The sequence below is a fragment of the Tachyglossus aculeatus genome, chromosome 1 (assembly GCF_015852505.1).
Source record: "Tachyglossus aculeatus isolate mTacAcu1 chromosome 1, mTacAcu1.pri, whole genome shotgun sequence".
Classification (NCBI taxonomy): domain Eukaryota; kingdom Metazoa; phylum Chordata; class Mammalia; order Monotremata; family Tachyglossidae; genus Tachyglossus; species Tachyglossus aculeatus.
In genome coordinates, this window is record NC_052066.1 from 48,435,597 (window position 1) to 48,454,786 (window position 19,190).

The following is a 19,190-nucleotide window of genomic DNA, read 5'->3' on the forward strand; positions in this document are numbered from 1 at the left end:
AGAGCACTGTACTAAGCACTTGGGAAGTACAAGTTGGCAACATATAGAGACGGTCCCTACCCAACAACGGGCTCACAGTCTAGAAGACTGTGAAAACTGTATGCCCTCCTCCTTATCCATTCCATACGATGGCATTACATTAAGGGGGCTGCATACAACATAATGATGTCACACCCTTCAAATGTTCCTCAAAGGGAAATCCCAACTCCCCATTCTTGAATTCCCTTCTGAGGACCTGGTTCACCCAAGGACAATTTCCAGTTTGGGCCGAGTGCTTTAAAAGTTTTAGGCATTCCCATCCTGACCCTTCAGGAGCTCAATCACGTAGTTGTCTTTCCAGGAGACTGCGGAAGAGGAGGAAACAGAGACTGGCCCAGATAGATTGAAGAGAATCATCTTTTTAAAAGCTGTGTAATACTTACCATTGATTCCTCTCATAAGTTGAGGTTCATGTGGCTCTAACCTCTAGGAGGAATGGCTAAAAAGTAAAACCTTTGAGGGTTTTAAATCTATTACCCTAATTGAGAGCTCCAAGAAGTTCCCCCTTTCTGGTCAAAAATATGTTCTCACAGCATGCAAGTCTTACGCAGGTGGAGCTGGAACTCTGATATGTAATAATTATCATTGAATGCTTGAAAATCCATTTTATTAATTATACTCCAGTGTTGTGTATGGGTCCCCCCAGGGCGCGGGGATCCAGGGATGACTGTTGCTAGATAGGATTGCCCCTTCACACGTTTTTCAGGGTGTTTTCATCATCATCAATTGTATTTATTGAGCGCTTACTATGTGCAGAGCACTGTACTAAGCGCTTGGGAAGTACAAATTGGCAACATATAGAGACAGTCCCTACCCAACAGTGGGCTCACAGTCTAAAAGAAAATTTTATCTCAGCACTCTTAGGTGATCTATTCTAAACCCTCCTAGGTATTTACAATCTTTTTTCAACTCTCATACCAGACGGGGGATTAGAACCTAGGCCTCCAAACTTTCAAGGCTGTTACTCTCCCTCTGAGCCACCACAGGCCTCACAGGCCTGTTTCCTTTGGCAACATTGTCCATTGGGCTTTCCTAAGCCATTTTTATTATGGCTCCAAGGAAATTTTTCTTTTGGAGCTGTGGATGAAATAGTGGTGAAGGGTGGAGCATCCAGGGAGTGAAGTTTGAAGAGGAAAGGGTAAAAAGGAGGAAGGGAGAGAAAAACAATGGAGAGGAAATAGAGAGAAAGATAAAGGTTTTCTAGAACCCTGCTTGCACAGTTGTTGCCACCACCACAGTTTCTTCCACTGCCCCCGCCAAGATCCTGAGGCCCCATCGAAGCCTTCACTCGTTCCCACAGGTCACGTCCCAGTGTGGGGTAAAGCAAGGAAAAATTGCTATATAGTCACAGCAAGGGGGCAAAAATAAAGCCAATACTTTGGTTCTACCTCTGACCTCCTCCAGTTGCACTGGGCAGGATGGGTTGAGGCGGCTAAGGCTGCCCACCTTGTCCAGAAGTGTCTGTAGGGCAAAGCTGAGCCTGCTTTGGTCCAAATTAAGTTGGCATCCATGAGGAAGTAGAAACGTTTGTCAAAGACCAGTTTTGAAGTAAACTGGTTGCCTGATTACGTACAAAGTAAGTAATGAACAGTGTCGCCTAATAGTGAGAGCTCACTTCCTCCAGGAGGCCTTCCCAGACTGAGCCCCCTCCTTCTTCTCCCCCTCCTCCCCCTCTCCACCCCCCCCACCTTACCTCCTTCCCTTCCCCACAGCACCTGTATATATGTTTTTTCATATTTATTACTCTATTTTACTTGTACATATCTACTCTTTTATTTTGTTAGTATGTTTGGTTTTGTTCTCTGTCTCCCCCTTCTAGACTGTGAGCCCACTGTTGGGTAGGGACCGTCTCTATATGTTGCCAACTTGTACTTCCCAAACGCTTAGTACAGTGCTCTGCACACAGTAAGCGCTCAATAAATACGATTGATTGATTGATTGATTAATAGAGCACATGCCTGGGAGTCAGAGGGATCTGGGTTCTAATCCCTGCTCCACCTCTTATCTGACGTTTGACTTTGGGCAAGTCACTAATGTTCTCTGTGCTTCAGCTACCTCATCAGTAAAATGGGGATTAGGACTGTGAGCCCCAACTTGTACTTCCCAAGTGCTTAGTACAGTGCTCTGCGCACAGTAAGCGCTCAATAAATACGATTGAGTGGATGAATGAATATGGACTGTGTCCCACCTGATTATCTTGTATCTGATTATCTTTTTTATCATCATCTTGTACTCTCCCAAGCACTTAGTCCAGTGCTAGGCACCCAGTAAGTGCTCAGTAAATACGAGAATGAATGAATGAATATCTACCCCACTGCTTAGTACAGTAACTGGCACATAGTAAACACTTAACACCGTAAAAAGAAACGTAGCATGCTCTGTTGTGCAATTTCATAAGGGGATGGCCCAGTATTAGAGTGTAAGCAGATTTTAATGAAAATTGGTAAACTGCTTTCCTTCCCTAAGGAATACATGCAAGCGAGTGGTTCTTGACACTAGAGAAGCCAGTGATATGGCAGATGATGGAGGTGAGGAGGATAACGAATGTGAACAGTCCAATACTAATGTCTCCAATTAATAGGAAAATATTTTGGTGATACCTCTAAGGAAAAATGGTTTCTGGAGCAGGTGGAGGGGAGGCTGTACCCAGAATGAGATAACGCTTTTAAAAAACTCTCCCAGAAGGTTCACCTCTCGCTCATACCAAGGGCTTTCAGGAGTGGACATGCTTAAATTTATCTTTACCAAAAATATATCGTGTTTTAGTTTTCTTACTTCCAGGAGGAAAGGGGATCAGGAGAAGCAGAATGGCTTAGTGGAAAGAATTGGGGCTTGGGAGTCAGGTTATGGGTTCTAATCCCGGCTCTGCCACTTGTCAGCTTTGTGACTTTAGGCAAGTCATTTAACTTTTCTGTGCCTCAGTTACCTCATCTGTAAAATGAAGATTAACATTGTGAGCCCCACCTGGGACAACCAGATAACTTTGCATCTCCCCCAGTGCTTAGAACAGTGCTTGGCACATAGTAAGCGCTTAACAAATACCATCATTATCATCAGGAGAAAAGGGAGAAGCGGGAAGCATCAAACCTTCAGTGTATATTTGTACATATTTATTATTCTATTTATCTTATTAATAACGTGTATACATAATTCTATTAATCTATTTTGATGTTATTGTTTTGTTGTCTGTCTCCCCCTTTTAGACTGGGAGCCTGTTGTTCAATAGGAATTGTCTCTGTGCCGAATTGCACTTTCCAAGCACTAAAGTACAGTGCTCGGCACACAGTAAGCGCTCAGTAAATACGATTGAATGAATCTTTCAATAGAGAAAGCATGGGAAATAGCCAGGAATTTAGGGATTAGAGACGATTTAAAAATCTAGCGAAAATCCTCCCCACAGAATTAAAGAGGTCATCTGCACTTTTTTAAAAAAGCAGAATCGTTTCAGGAAACCTGTTGGCAAGCACAAGCATTTTCCTCCACAAATTCTGAAACACTGAAGTGCATGGAATAGACAAATATGATATTTTCACAAGCAACAGAATGGCATGTAACATTACCAAATGGCAGATTTTAAGAGGCTTCTTTTCTGGTCATTATAGCATGCTTGGGCAGAAGTTGGGACGAAAAAGCTTTAAATGTAAATGTTTTCCAGTTAAACAAATCAATAAGCTGAAATAAGCAATCCCTGTTCCACCATGTCTTGGAAAGACACAAGTCTTGGAAAGATAGACATTTGGCTACCAGTTTTAAATTATTTATTGGACAGTCTGGAAAGGCTTTACAAAAAGATTCTTTTTGCATTAGAACAAATTCAAGAATATAAATAGTTGAACATTTCTGTACAAAATCCATAATAAAGGGTAAAGATGCAAATGTAAAAAGCTTCATTAATACTGTTGAACAACCACCTCCAAACTGTTACAAGTGACCATCCGGGCTTGGTTCTGTAAGAACTTCACTGCCCTGCATTGGTGCACTAGCAGTTTTTATCCTTCCTTTCGAAAAGGTCGGAATCTATTCATTTGGAAATTCTACACCATTAATGTTTTGAGTTTAAGAAAGTTTCCAGCAATTCCCATGTTAAAGAATGCCATCATATTTTCTCCAAATTCAAAACTTCCTCTTCTCTACTCTGAAGCAGAAATAAAAATGTGAGCAAATAAGGCCCTGAAAAAACCCTTTCAAAATAAATAATTGTTTAACAAAAACAGACCTGCTGTAGCCAATACAGACCTGCTGTAAACAAAAGCACCGCAATAAAGACAGACAGGAATAATCTTCACTAATGTCAAACTTAAACAGTTACTAATTAGAGCACGAAATACATTTGAGATTTGAATGAGTGTTTCAAACAAAACTGCACAGATTCATCACAAAGTATCAATTTTTGGTGTATATGACTTGCAGTAATGTGGAAAGTTTGGTCCTCCAGCTAAAAAGATCCCTACAGTATATTTTAGATCTACTCCTGGAATAAGATAACTTGTAATGTTTAACTGTACCACTTTGCTTAAAACTAAATTGCTACCAGAGCAATGTAAATGATGCTGTTTGGAATAGAAAAAAAAGTTACTAGATTTTTCCGTATAAGTTGTTACTTGCTAAATCTTACTTATCCAGCAGTATAGATGGGGGGTTTATTCTTGAATATTCCAGGCTTAATTTTACCGGGGAAACCACACTGTTCAGAAATCCAGTTCAGAGTGGAATTTCAGAACTCCTAAATTTGCACTGACCAGGTCCAATTGTTTTATGAGAATTCTTTATTCTTTCATATTAAGGAACCACCACTTCAGTCATTCTCTATGTAAAGCAGGAAATATCTTGGTGCCAAACTTAAGCCTGCCTTACTTAAAAAAAAAAGTTTGCAAGAGATGCTCAGGTACATTAAAAACAAGCCAGCCCCCTTGATTTTCTTCTCCTACCTTTCCCATCTTGTAACACTTCCTATCAAACATTTTGAATACGAAATCTTAATCCTAGTATTTTCAAGTACATTTTTTCAGATTTGGTATAACGGGTCTCTCTAGCTATGCCAATTTTCTATGTAAGCTTGGGCTTTACCTCACTGTTTCCTAGCCAAAAGTATTCTAAAAGTGACATCTGAAAGCGTAGACAACTACTTATATTTAGATTTGGGGGAAAGAATTTAGAGCTTTTTTTCAAAAATCCTTGCAGCTGGCATCAATTCCCCACCCCATCTGTTTTGTGCACTTAATTTTCTCATCCCCCTTTCACTTTTTGACCCCTCCTAAAAACCCCTATAGTTTATACATGCTAACATATATGACTTAAATGAGGAAAAACACAAAGCTTGTTTTTTTTAACTTTCCTTTTGGATTTTCCCCCTTCTAGATCATAAAGTGCTCTTCCCCCACATCACCTTGGCCATTTTAAAAATGATCAATCGGAAGACAGTTATAACCGAAGAATATCTGAGAAAAAGCTCTGACACGTTAAATGCTAACACTATTATTACATTCAAAATTCTGTTGTAATAAACATTTAAAATTTCAAAATCATGTCCATCTAAAGTTAAAACTTCAGTGCTGCACTGTCTCCTTAGATTGGTGAGCTTGGATAGCATGGTGACCACGCACGCTTTAGGAAGCATTCTTTCTATTCCAAACAGAACATGCTTACACCCTTGAAAAGTACCAAGTACAAAAGTAGGGATAGCACACCCATTTCCCATTTTATAGGCTAATCTGCTTTAAGAAAGTGAATGGATTTTTGGCTACATACCATTTAGAGAATTTCTGCAGTGTTGTGAAAAGTTTTCAAAAACTGCCTTCAAATGGATCAGTGGTATAAATTCCCTTCCCTTCCTTCCCCATTCCAAAAGCCTTCTTTTTTTTTTTTGAGATAGCTGGTTTTACTGGTACAAGAGACTGAATGCCTTTTTCTGAAATGCCACTTTCCAAAGTACATACAAGCACAAGAACTCTTGAAAAAGCATATCTGGTCTCAAATGTACTTACTGAACACTTTTCACAAGCCACTGAGTACCCGAACCTCATTTTGTAATTTTTGCTTCACTGACAATACTTTCGATCTAGCTGAGGCTTGAATCGCTCAGATTAAAATATAGAATAGGCCGAAAGAAGAGAGTTACTACTTAAGTAGACTTCAGAAACAAAGCAACATTTTGGTGAATGCGACTTTGTCAGCTTTTACCTTCACAGGGGGTTTGAATAAGCAGTTTGACATTTTCCTGCTGGCCTGGCTCAGTGAATTGGCGCAGATGTTCAAGTACTTCTAGGATAATGCCGCTATGCAGGGATAAGTGTCCATATAATGGAATTTGCAGAGCAGCATAATATTAACCATTCTACAATACAGTCTTCCAAAAATGCTGTTGTAAATACTTTTGACTTTGGGATCCGTTGCCTCCTTCCAAAGTCGGTGAAGGTCTTCCGTGTGTCCATGAGACGTCATCATTCTTTTATAAATGCAAGGATGATAGGGAGCTTTTCCTTCCCCAGAAAAAAACAAGTGGTACTGCGGCACTAATCCCATTTTATTGGCACAGAGACCCATGAAAACGTCATCGATGTAAAGGCTAGAATTAAGCGTCTGTGATGCTTCGTATACCTTGGCGGCTACATCATTCGATATTACGTATGCTGCTCCGGCTGTATAGTCAGGGTACGCGGGCCAATGGTACATTTCATACGGAACGTAGTATTTGCTGGTCTTATCCCTTATGGGAGGGGAGCCACGGTGTACACGTCCAACCCAGAAATCTTGAACACCAATTTGTTCCAAACTCTGAAGGTAAGTGACAAGATTTGGCATATGGATAAATATATCATCATCTGCAGACATAATGAATTTAGCATGAGGACAGTATCTGTTTACCCATCTGAACTGCATAAGCAGTTTAAGCGTGAGATTGTGGAAAGTATCGGCGAAGTCTTGCTGAATTATATCACTGTGCTTCTGATCTTCCATCTGAAGCTTTCTTTGTAGACTTTCTCTGTGCGGAGGATTTGCGGGTCGCCCTAAAGCAAATATGGTTTTGATTTTGGCGTTGAGTTGAGTTCGCACATATCGTTCATTGCCCCAGGTTTCTCTGATTGCATCCCGGCGATTTTGGTTTTCGGGAGAGGTCTTCACAAACAGCAAAAGGAAAACATCTTCAGCCTGACATTTCTCTTCGTGGTTAATCAAGTACGGGTAACTGGCAACTCCGTCCATGTTGTGTCTGAGAGACAGGCTGTCGTTCACGAAGTTATAGCTGTTGATGAGGTATCTATAAGAGTAAGACTTCATGTGGCTCACGATGTGATTATCGAGCGGTTCCCAAAAAATCATGACACACAAGATGAAGCAAGTGGCAAATAACTGCAAAAACTGCCATTTTCTTACTCGCCGGCCACTCACAAACATTCTGCTGCTTAGTTTATTCCAGTTTAGGATCTCTTTTTAAAACATTCTGGCTTTCCCCTTCGCCAAAGGCTCTTTAGGTTAGATGTCCACTGAGGCGCATAGTCTTCTCAGCGTTATATATTTGATGGGCACCCTTCCTTCACAAGTGCTCTTCTTTTAAATAACGTTGGTCTGGGAAAGCGATGGAACAGATGGCATTAAAGAGGAACGTTTGTTGCACCTCGGAACGTCTATGCACTGGCATTTTTCACAGAATTCAGCAACGGGCTTCACGCAGCTCGTCCATCAGCTCATCTGAATTTTGAAGGAGACCTGTCAAAATGCACGAGGCAAATTGAAGCGTTAATGAGATAAAACAAAGACTGCGGGAGCAAGAGACAATCTTTGGGTGGGAGCCCGCACAATGGGGCCAGGACAATGGATCCGGCCTTGTCCTTTTCAGTCACATCGGCCTCGTGGCAAAGTGGCTAGAGCACTGGAGTCAGAAGGTGATGGGTTCTAATCCTGCCTCTGCCACTTTATCTGCTGAGTGACCTTGGGTAAGTCGCTTCTGCGGGCCTCGGTTACACTAATATGCTGTGTGACCTTGGGTAAGTCCCTTCTGCGGGCCTCGGTTACACTAATCTGCTGTGTGACCTTGGGCAAGTCGCTTCTGCAGGCCTTGGTTACATCATCTGTAAAATGGGGATGGAGACCGCAAGTCCCACAAGGGACTTATCTGACCCGAATTGCTCATATCCACCCAGGCGCTTAGTACAGTGGCTGGCACCTAGTGAGCCCTTAAAAACAGCACTGTTCCAAGAGCTGGGGAGGTTACAAGGTGAACCACTACCACTGTAATAATAATAATAATAATAATAATGGCATTTATTAAGCGCTTACTATGTGCAAAGCACTGTTCTAAGCGCAGGGGAGGTTACAAAGTGATCAGGTTGTCCCACGGGGTGCTCACAGTCTTCATCCCTATTTTACAGATACCTGAGGGCCAGAGAATAATAATAATAATGGCATTTGTTAAGCGCTTACTATGTGCAAAGCACTGTTCTAGGCGCTGCGGGGGATACCATGGGATCAAGTTGTCCCACGTAGGGCTCACAGTCTTAATCCCCATTTTACAGATGAGGTAACCGAGGCTCAGAGAAGGTAAGTGACTTGCCCAAGGTCACACAGCAGACATGTGGCCGAGCTAGGATTCGAAACCATGACCTCTGACTCCAAAGCCCGGGCTCTCCCTGCTGCTTCTCCAACTCTTGGGCGAACTCCCCTGTCAGGGGGCGTTGCCTCCTGGAAGTGGGAAGGGCAGTTCCAGAGACGGGCTTTGGGAGGAAGGGAAGGCCGGAGTCTTCCCTTTCTGCGTTCCCCGACTCTGAGGGGAGGGAGAGGTATGATGATGATAATAATAATAATAATAATAATGGCATTTATTAAGCGCTTCCTATGTGCAAAATACTGTTCTAAGAGCTGAGGAGGTTACAAGGTGATCAGGTTGTCCCAGAGGGGGCTCACAGTTTTCATCCCCATTTTACAGATGAGGTAACTGAGGCCCAGTGAAGTGAAGTGACTTGCCCAAAGTCACACAGCTGACAACTGGCGGAGCTGGGATTTGACCCCATGACCTCTGACTCCAAAGCCCGGGCTCTTTCCACTGCGCCATGCTTCTTCTCTTAATAATAATAATAATGGTATTTGTTAAGTGCTTACTATGTGCAAAGCACTGTTCTAAGCGCTGGGGAGGTTACAAGGTGATCAGGTTGTCCCACGGGGGGCTCACAGTTTTAATCCCCATTTTACAGATTCATTCATTCAATCGTATTTATTGAGCGCTTACTGTGTGCAGAGCACTGTACTACGCGCTTGGGAAGTCCAAGTTGGCAACATATAGAGACAGTCCCTACCCAACAGCGGGCTCACAGTCTAGAAGGTGATCAGGTTGTCTCACGGGGGGGTGCTCACAGTTTTAATCCCCATTTTCCAGATGAGGTAACTGAGGCCCAGAGAAGTGAAGTGACTTGCCCAAAGTCACACAGCTGACAAGTGGCGGAGCCAGGATTTGAACTCATGACCCCTGACTCCAAAGCACGAGCTCTTTCCACTGTGCCACGCTGTTTCTCTTAACAATAATAATGGTATTTGTTAAGCGCTTACTATGTGCAAACCACTGTTCTAAGCACTGGGGAGGTTACAAGGTGATCAGGTTGTCCCATGGGGGGCTCACAGTCTTCATCCCCATTTTATAGATTCATATTGAGCGCTTACTGTGTGCAGAGCACTGTACTAAGCGCTTGGGAAGTCCAAGTTGGCAACATATAGATACGGTCCCTACCCAACAGCTCACAATCTAGAGGGTGATCAAGTTGTCCCATGGAGGGGCTCACAGTTCTAATCCCCATTTTCCAGATGAGGGAACTGAGGCCCAGAGACGTGCAATGACTTGCCCAAAGTCACACAGCTGACAAGTGGTGGAGTCAGGATTTGAACCCATGACCTCTGACTCCAAAGCCCGAGCTTTTCCCACTGCGCCATGCTGCTTCTCTTAATAATAATAATGGCATTTGTTAAGCACTTACTATGTGCAAAGTACTGTTCTAAGCGCTGGGGAGGTTACAAGGTGATCACGTTGTCCCACGGGGGGCACACAGTTTTAATCCCCATTTTCCAGATGAGGGAACTGAGGCCCAGAGAAGTGAAGTGACTTGCCCAAAGTCACGCAGCTGACAAGTGGTGGTCAGGAATTGAACCCATGACCTCTGACTCCAAAGCCTGAGCTCTTTCCACTGCGCCATGCTGCTTCTCTTAATAATAATAATGGTATTTGTTAAGCGCTTACTATGTGCACAGCACTGTTTGATGCACTGGGGAGGTTACAAGGTGATCAGGTTGTCTCACAGGGAGGTTTCACAGTTTTAATCCCCATTTTCCAGATGAGGTGACTGAGGCCCCAAAGTCACACAGCTGACAAGTAGCGGAGCCAGGATTTGAACCCATGACCTCTGACTCCAAAGCCCGGGCTCTTTCCACTGCACCACACTGCTTCTCTTAAGAATAACGGTATTTGTTAAGCGCTTACTATGTGCAAAGCACTGTTCGAAGCACTGGGGAGGTTACAAGGTAATCAGGTTGTCCCACGGGGGCGGCTCACAGTTTTCATCCCCATTTTCCAGATGAGGTAACTGAGGCCCAGAGAAGTGACTTGCCCGAAGTCACACAGCTGACAACTGGCGGAGCCACGATTTGAACCCATGATCTATGACTCCAAAGCCCGAGCTCTATCCACTGTGCCACGCTGCTCCTCTTAATAACAATGGTATTTGTTAAGTGCTTACTATGTGCAAAGCACTGTTCGAAGCGCTGGGGAGGTTACAAGGTGATCAGGTTGTCCCACGGGGTGGGGGGAAGCTCACAGTTTTCATCCCCATTTTCCAGATGAGGTAACTGAGGCCCAGAGAAGTGACTTGCCCGAAGTCACACAGCTGACAACTGGCGGAGCCACGATTTGAACCCATGACCTCTGACTCCAAAGCCCGGGCTCTTTCCACTGCGCCATGCTGCTCCTCTTAATAATAACGGTATTTGTTAAGCGCTTACTATGTGTAAAGCACTGTTCGAAGCGCTGGGGAGGTTACAAGGTCATCAGGTTGTCCCACAGGGGCGGCTCACAGTTTTCATCCCCATTTTCCAGATGAGATAACTGAAGCCCAGAGAAGTGACTTGCCTAAGGTCACACAGCTGACAACTGGCGGAGCCACAATTTGAACCCATGATCTATGACTCCAAAGCCCGAGCCCTTTCCACTGCGCCACGCTGCTCCTCTTAATAACAACGGTATTTGTTACGCGCTTACTATGTGCAAAGCACTGTTCGAAGCGCTGGGGAGGTTACAAGGCGATCAGGTTGTCCCATGGGGGGGCTCACAGTCTTCATCCCCATTTTCCAGATGAGGTAACTGAGGCCCAGAGAAGTGACTAGCCCGAAGTCACGCAGCTGACAAGTGGCGGAGCTATGATTTGAACCCAGGATCTATGACTCCAAAGCCCGAGCCCTTTCCACTGTGCCACACTGCTCCTCTTAATAACAACGGTATTTGTTAAGCGCTTACTATGTGCAAAGCACTGTTCGAAGCGCTGGGGAGGTTACAAGGCAATCAGGTTGTCCCACGGGGGGCTCACAGTCTTCACCCCCATTTTTCAGATGAGGGAACTGAGGCCCAGAGAAGTGACTTGCCCAAAGTCACACAGCTGACAACTGGCGGAGCCACAATTTGAACCCATGACCTCTGACTCCAAAGCCCGGGCTCTTTCCACTGCGCCTCACTGCTTCTCTTAATAATAACGGTATTTGTTAAGCGCTTACTATGTGCAAAGCACTGTTCGAAGCGCTGGGGAGGTTACAAGGCGATCAGGTTGTCCCACGGGGGCGGCTCACAGTTTTCATCCCCATTTTCCAGATGAGGTAACTGAGGCCCAGAGAAGTGACTTGCCCAAAGTCACACAGCTGACAAGTGGCGGAGGCATGATTTGAACCCATGACCTCTGACTCCAAAGCCCGGGCTCTTTCCACTGCTCCTCGCTGCTTCTCTTAATAATAACGGTATTTGTTAAGCGCTTACTATGCGCAAAGCACTGTTCGAAGCGCTGGGGAGGTTACAAGGTGATCAGGTTGTCCCACGGGGGGCTCACAGTCTTCATCCCCATTTTCCAGATGAGGTAACTGAGGCCCAGAGAAGTGACTTGCCCACACAGCCGACAACTGGTGGAGCCGGGATTTGAACCCATGACCTCTGACTCCAAAGCCCGGGCTCTTTCCACTGCTTCTCCTAATAACGGTATTTGCTAAGCGCTTACTATGCTCGAAGCGCCGGGGAGGTTACAAGGCGATCAGGTTGTCCCACGGGGGGCTCACAGTCTTCACCCCCATTTTCCAGATGAGGTCACTGAGGCCCAGAGAAGTGACTTGCCCACACAGCCGGCAAGTGGCGGGGCCGGGATTTGAACCCATGACCTCTGACTCCTTCCACTGAGCCACACTGCTTCTCCTTTTCGACTGTGAGCCCGCTGTTGGGTAGGGACCGTCTCTCTACGTTACCGACTTGTACTTCCCAAGCGCTTAGTACAGTGTTCTGCACACAGTAAGCGCCCAATCAATACGGTTGATTGATTGATTCTCCTGTGAAAGGAGGTCCAGAGGCTTTGGGAGGAAGGGAAGGCCGGGGTCTTCCCTCTCTGCCACCCTCGGGTCGAAGGGGAGGGAGAAGGATGGTGATGGTGGGATTTAGTAGACGCTTACGATGTGCAAAGCAGTTGGGAGACATTGGAGGAGGGAGTGGGGCGGTTGGGGAGCTGTGGGGGGCCGTTGGGGCGTCCCCTCAGGGCTTCCCCTCAGGGCCCCTATCCGCCATTGCTCCTTCTCCACCTCGGCCTCCACTCTCCCGCCCCGCCGCAGCGCGCATGCGCGCGGCCCCTCACAGTCCCCGCCGAGCGAACCCCTGTCAGTCAGTCAGTCAATCCTATTGATTGAGCGCTTACTGTGTGCAGAGCACTGTACTAAGCGCTTGGGAAGTCAATCAATCGTATTGATTGAGGGTTAATGTGCGCAGGGCACTGTACTAAGCGCTTGGGAAGTCCAAGTGGGCAACAGAGAGAGACGGCCCCTACCCAACAGAGGGCTCACAGGCTAGAAGGGGGAGACGGATGACAATGCAAAACAGATTAACAAAATAAAATAAATGGAATAAATATGTACAAGTAAAATAAATGGAGTAGTATATATGTACAAACATATATACATATGTACAGGTGCTGTGGGGAAGGGAAGGAGGTAAGGGGGGGGTGGAGAGGAAGGAGGGGGCTCAGTCTGGGAAGGCCTCCAGTCAGTCAGTCATTCAATCGTATTGATTGAGCGCTTACTGTGTGCAGAGCACTGTACTAAGCGCTTGGGAAGTCAATCAATCAATCGTATTGACTGAGCGTTTACTGTGTGCACAGCACTATACTAAGAGCTTGGGAAGGACAAGTGGGCAACGTAGAGAGACGGCCCCTACCCAACAGAGGGCTCACGGGCTAGAAGGGGGAGACGGATGACAATGCAAAACAGATTAACAAAATAAAATAAATGGAATAAATATGTACAAGTAAAATAAATGGAGTAGTATATATGTACAAACATATATACATATGTACAGGTGCTGTGGGGAAGGGAAGGAGGTAAGGGGGGGGTGGAGAGGAAGGAGGGGGCTCAGTCTGGGAAGGCCTCCAGTCAGTCAGTCATTCAATCGTATTGATTGAGCGCTTACTGTGTGCAGAGCACTGTACTAAGCGCTTGGGAAGTCAATCAATCAATCGTATTGATTGAGCGTTTACTGTGTGCACAGCACTGTACTAAGAGCTTGGGAAGGACAAGTGGACAACGTAGAGAGACGGTCCCTACCCAACAGAGGGCTCACGGGCTAGAAGGGGGAGACAGAGAACAAAACCAAACGTATTAACAAAATAAACTAGAATAGATATGTACAAGTAAAATAGAGTAACATATATGTACAAACATATATACATATGTACGGGGGGGATGGAGAGGGGGACGAAGGGGAGAGGAAGGAGGGGGCTCAGTCTGGGAAGGCCTCCAATCAGTCAGTCAGTCAGTCATTCAATCCTATTGATTGAGCGCTTACTGTGCGCAGAGCACTGTACTAAGCGCTTGGGAAGTACAAGTAAAATAAATAGAGTAATAAATATGTACAAACATATATACATATGTACAGGTGCTGTGGGGAAGGGAAGGAGGTAAGGGGGGGGATGGAGAGGGGGACGAAGGGGAGAGGAAGGAGGGGGCTCAGTCTGGGAAGGCCTCCAGTCAGTCATTCAATCGTATTGATTGTGCGCTTACTGTGTGCAGAGCACTGTACTAAGCGTTTGGGAAGTCAATCAATCGTATTGATTGAGTGCTTACTGTGTGCAGAGCACTGTACTAAGCGCTTGGGAAGTCCAAGTGGGCAACATAGAGAGACGGCCCCTACCCAACAGAGGGCTCACAGGCTAGAAGGGGGAGACAGATGACAATACGAAACAGATTAACAAAATAAAATAAATAGAATAATTATGTACAAGTAAAATAAATAAATAGAGTAATTAATATGTACAAACATATATACATATGTACAGGTGCTGTGGGGAAGGGAAGGAGGTAAGGGGGGGGATGGAGAGGGGGACGAAGGGGAGAGGAAGGAGGGGGCTCAGTCTGGGAAGGCCTCCAGTCAGTCATTCACTCATATTGATTGAGTGCTTACTGTGTGCAGAGCACTGTACTAAGCGCTTGGGAAGTCAATCAATCAATCGTATTAATTGAGCGTTTACTGTGTGCAGAGCACTGTGCCAAGCACTTGGGAAGTCCAAGTGGGCAACATAGAGAGATGGTCCCTACCCAACAGAGGGCTCACAGTCTAGAAGGGGGAGACAGAGAACAAAACCACAAATATTAACAAAATAAAATAAATAGAATAGATATATATAAGTAAAATAAATAAATAAATAAATAGAGTAATAAATATGTACAAACATATATACAGGTGATGTGGGGAAGGGAAGGAGGTAAGATGGGGGGATGGAGGGGGGAGGAGGGGGAGAGGAAGGAGGGGACTCAGTCTGGGAAGGCCTAATAACATTAATAATAATAATTCATTCAATCGTATTGATTGAGTGCTGACTGTGTGCAGAGCACTGTACTAAGCGCTTGAGAAGTCCAAGTGGGCAACATAGAGAGACGGCCCCTACCCAACAGCGGGCTCACAGGCTAGAAGGGGGAGACAGAGAACAAAACAAAACATATTAACAAAAGAGTAAATTTGTACAAATAAAATAAATAGAGTAATAAATACGTACAAACATATATACAGGTGCTATGGGGAAGGGAAGGAGGTAAGGCAGGGGGATGGAGAGGGGGAGGAGGGGGAGAGGAGGGAGGGGACTCAGTCTGGGAAGGCCTAATAATAATAATAATAATAATTCATTCAATCGTATTGATTGAGCGCTTACTGTGTGCAGAGCACTGTACTAAGCGCTTGGGAAGTACAAGTTGGCAACATATAGAGACGGTCCCTACCCAACAGCGGGCTCACAGGCTAGAAGGGGGAGACAGACAACAAAATAAAGCAGATTAACAAAATAAAAGAGTAAATTTGTACAAATAAAATAGAGTGATAAATACGTACAAACATATTACATATATACAGGTGTTGTGGGGAAGGGAAGGAGGTGAGTCGGGGGGGGGGGAATGCAGAGGGGGAGGAGGGGGAGAGGAAGGAGGGGGCTCAGTCTGGGAAGGCCTAATAATAAAATAATAGCATTTGTTAAGTGCTTCCTATGTATTCATTCATTCAATCGTATTGATTGAGCGCTTACTGTGTGCAGAGCACTGTACTAAGCGCTTGGGAAGTACAAGTTGGCAACATAGAGAGACGGTCCCTACACAACAGCGGGCTCACAGTCTAGAAGGGGGAGACAGAGAACAAAACAAAACATATTACCAAAATAAAATAAATAGAATACTTACAAGTAAAATAGAGTAATAAATCTGTACAAACATATATACATATATACAGGTGCTTTGGGGAAGGGAAGGAGGTAAGGGGGGGGGAGAGGGGGAGGAGGGGGAGAGGAAGGAGGGGTCTCAGTCTGGGAAGGCCTAATAATCATCATCATCATCATTATCATCATCATCATCATCATCATCATCAATCGTATTTATTGAGCGCTTACTATGTGCAGAGCACTGTACTAAGCGCTTGGGAAGTACAAATTGGCAACATATAGAGACGGTCCCTACCCAACATTGGGCTCACAGTCTAAAAGGATTCTGGCCCCGTGGCTCCCCATTCTCAGGTCAGCCACCCCCCAGGCTGACTAGAGACATCTAAGCCCCAACTCCCCTAGGCCCACCCAGGGCTTGGCCCCGGGCAGGTTCGGGGCTGGCATCACAGAGGCTTTGGGTTCCAGTCGGGGTCAGGGGGCTGGAGGGGAGCTGCTCCTAGCTAAGGTGGAGGGGAGGGGGTGAAGGCTGTGAGCTCCTGAGCCGGGCCCCGTCCTCCCACTCTTTGGGAGTTTGGTTACGGAGATGATGCCAGGAAGAGGGCCGCAGCCCCCAGTCCCTGCTCTCTAGACAACAGTGCCCACAAGATGCCACCCAGCAAGGACTGCGAATGGAAATGACACTGTCCCCCCCCGCCCCCCCACACACACACACACACACAAACACACAAGTTGGAGGTGCTAAGCAAATACGGTTCACACCCTGTTCCATCTACAAGAGGCCCAGCCGCCACGGCTGCCGTCTCCTCCTCCTCTGCCCACCTCGAGTACCCCGCCCCCCCCAGCTTGGTCAGAAGCAGGAAGACGAGCGGGCGAGGAAATGGCATTTGTTAAGCGCTTACTATGTATTCATTCATTCAATCGTATTGATTGAGCGCTTACTGTGTGCAGAGCACTGTACTAAGCGCTTGGGAAGTACAAGTTGGCAAAATATAGAGATGGTCCCTACCCAACAGCGGGCTCACAGTCTAGAAGGGGGAGATAGAGAACAAAACAAAACATATTAACAAAATAAAATGAATAGAATAAATATGTACAAGTAAAATAAATAAATAGAGTAATAAATACGTACAAACATATATACATATATTCAGGTGATGTGGGGAAGGGAAGGAGGTAAGGCAGGGGGGGATGGAGAGGGGGAGGAGGGGGAGAGGAAGGAGGAGGCTCAGTCTGGGACGGCCTAATAATAATAATAATAATAATAATAATAATAATAATAATAATAATAATGACATTTGTTAAGCGCTTACTATGTATTCATTCAATTGTATTGATTGAGCACTTACTGTGTGCAGAGCACTGTACTACGCACTTGGGAAGTACAAGTGGGCAACATATAGAGACAGTCCCTACCCAACAGTGGGCTCACAGTGAGTGCTTACTGAGTGCACAGCACTGTAGTAAGCGCTCCCCCTCCCCACAGCACCTGTATATATGTATATATGCTTGTACATATTTATTACTCTATTTATTTATTTTATGTGTACATATTTATTCCATTTATTTTATTTTGTTAATATGCTTTGTTTTGTTCTCTGTCTCCCCTTCTAGACTGTGAGCCCACTGTTGGGTAGGGACCGTCTCTATATGTTCCCAACTTGTACTTCCCAAGGGCTTAGTACAGTGCTCTGCACACAGTAAGCGCTCAATAAATACGATTGAATGAATGAATGAATGAATGAAGAGACTGTGAGCCCGCTGTTGGGTAGGGACCGTCTCTATATGTTCCCAACTTGTACTTCCTAAGTGCTTAGTACAGTGCTCTGCACACAGTAAGCGCTCAATAAATATGAATGAATGAATGAAGAGACTGTGAGCCCACTGTTGGGTAGGAACCGCCTCTAGATAATAATAATGATAGCATTTATTAAGCGCTTACTATGTGCAAAGCACTGTTCTAAGCGCTGGTGAGGTTACAAGGTGATCAGGTTGTCCCATGTGGGGCTCACAGTCTTAATCCCCATTTTCCAGATGAGGGAACTGAGGCCCAGAGAAGTGAAGTGACTTGCCCAAAGTCACACAGCTGACAAGTGGCAGAGGCGGCATTTGAACACATGACCTCTGACTCCAAAGCCCGGGCTCTTTCCACTGAGCCATGCTGCTTCTCTCTAGATGTTGCCGACTTGTACTTCCCAAGCGCCTAGTACAGTGCTCTGCACACAGTAAGCGTTTAATAAATGCCATTATTATTTATTATTATTATTATTATTATTATTATTAAGGAAGGGCGAGGTGGGGGAAAGAGGGCTTAATTGGGGAAGGCCTCTTGGAGGAGATGTGACAGATTTTAGCATTGCTGTAAAGACAGAACCAACAGGTTTGGTGACAGATTGAATATGTGAGAGAAATGAGTTAGGGAAAACACCAAGGTTATGGAAGGATAGTGGTATTGCCCACAGTGATGGGAAAGACATCGGGTGGACAGAATTTGGATGGGAAGGTATGGAATTCCATTTTGAACATGTCATATCAGTCCTTCATAACTTACAGACCACCACTCTCCACTCCAAAGCCCCCCTAAAAAAAAAAAAAAAATCACACCTTCTGTTCCCTAAATACACACTCAAGCAGCGTGGCTCAGTGGAAAGAGCCCGGGCTTGGGAGTCAGAGGTCATGGGTTCAAATCCTGACTCCACACTTGTCAGCTGTGTGACTTTGGGCAAGTCACTTAACTTCTCTGGGCCTCAGTTCCCTCATCTGTAAAATGGAGATTAAGACTGTGAGCCCCACTTGGGACAGAACAGTGCTTTGCACATAGTAAGTGCTTAACAAATGCCATCATTATTATCATCATTATGAGCCCACTGTTGGGTAGGGACCGTCTCTATATGTTGCCAACTTGTACTTCCCAAGCGCTTAGTACAGTGCTCTGCACACAGTAAGCGCTCAATAAATACGATTGAATGAATGAAGGAATTTCCCCTACTACCTAATAATAATGATGCCATCTGTTAAGCGCTTACTACGTGTCAAGCACTGCTCTAAGCACTGGGGCAGCTACAAGCTTATCAGTTTGGAAACAGTCCCTGTCCCACATGGGGCTCAGTCTTAATCCCCATTTTACATGAGGCAGCAGAGGCACAGAGAAGTTAAGTGACTTGCCCAAGGTCACACAGCAGGCAAGTGGCACAGCCAGGATTAAAACCAGGTCCTCCTGATTCCCAGGATCGTGTTCTA

The 19,190-nt window shown here is 45.2% G+C and overlaps 2 protein-coding genes across 3 annotated transcripts in view; one reads left to right on the top strand and one right to left on the bottom strand.

Moving 5' to 3' along the window:
* The window catches only part of MCF2L2 (MCF.2 cell line derived transforming sequence-like 2), a 491,086-nt gene that overhangs the window by 249,754 nt on the left and 222,142 nt on the right, over positions 1 to 19,190 (top strand). The window lies entirely within an intron of this gene.
* B3GNT5 (UDP-GlcNAc:betaGal beta-1,3-N-acetylglucosaminyltransferase 5) overlaps positions 5,947 to 19,190 on the bottom strand; it is a 40,213-nt gene continuing 26,969 nt past the window's right edge. Inside the window, exons 1-2 of one of the 2 annotated variants that reach the window (XM_038758363.1) lie at positions 12,718 to 12,743; positions 5,947 to 7,746 (exon numbers count right to left, since the gene is read on the bottom strand). In XM_038758363.1, the coding sequence (XP_038614291.1) occupies positions 6,301 to 7,434 (1,134 nt within the window). In that variant the 5' untranslated portion in view covers positions 7,435 to 7,746; positions 12,718 to 12,743 and the 3' untranslated portion in view covers positions 5,947 to 6,300. Of the gene's footprint in view, positions 7,747 to 12,717; positions 12,744 to 19,190 lie in introns of those variants that run through there. The other variant, XM_038758291.1, reaches the window with a different exon arrangement.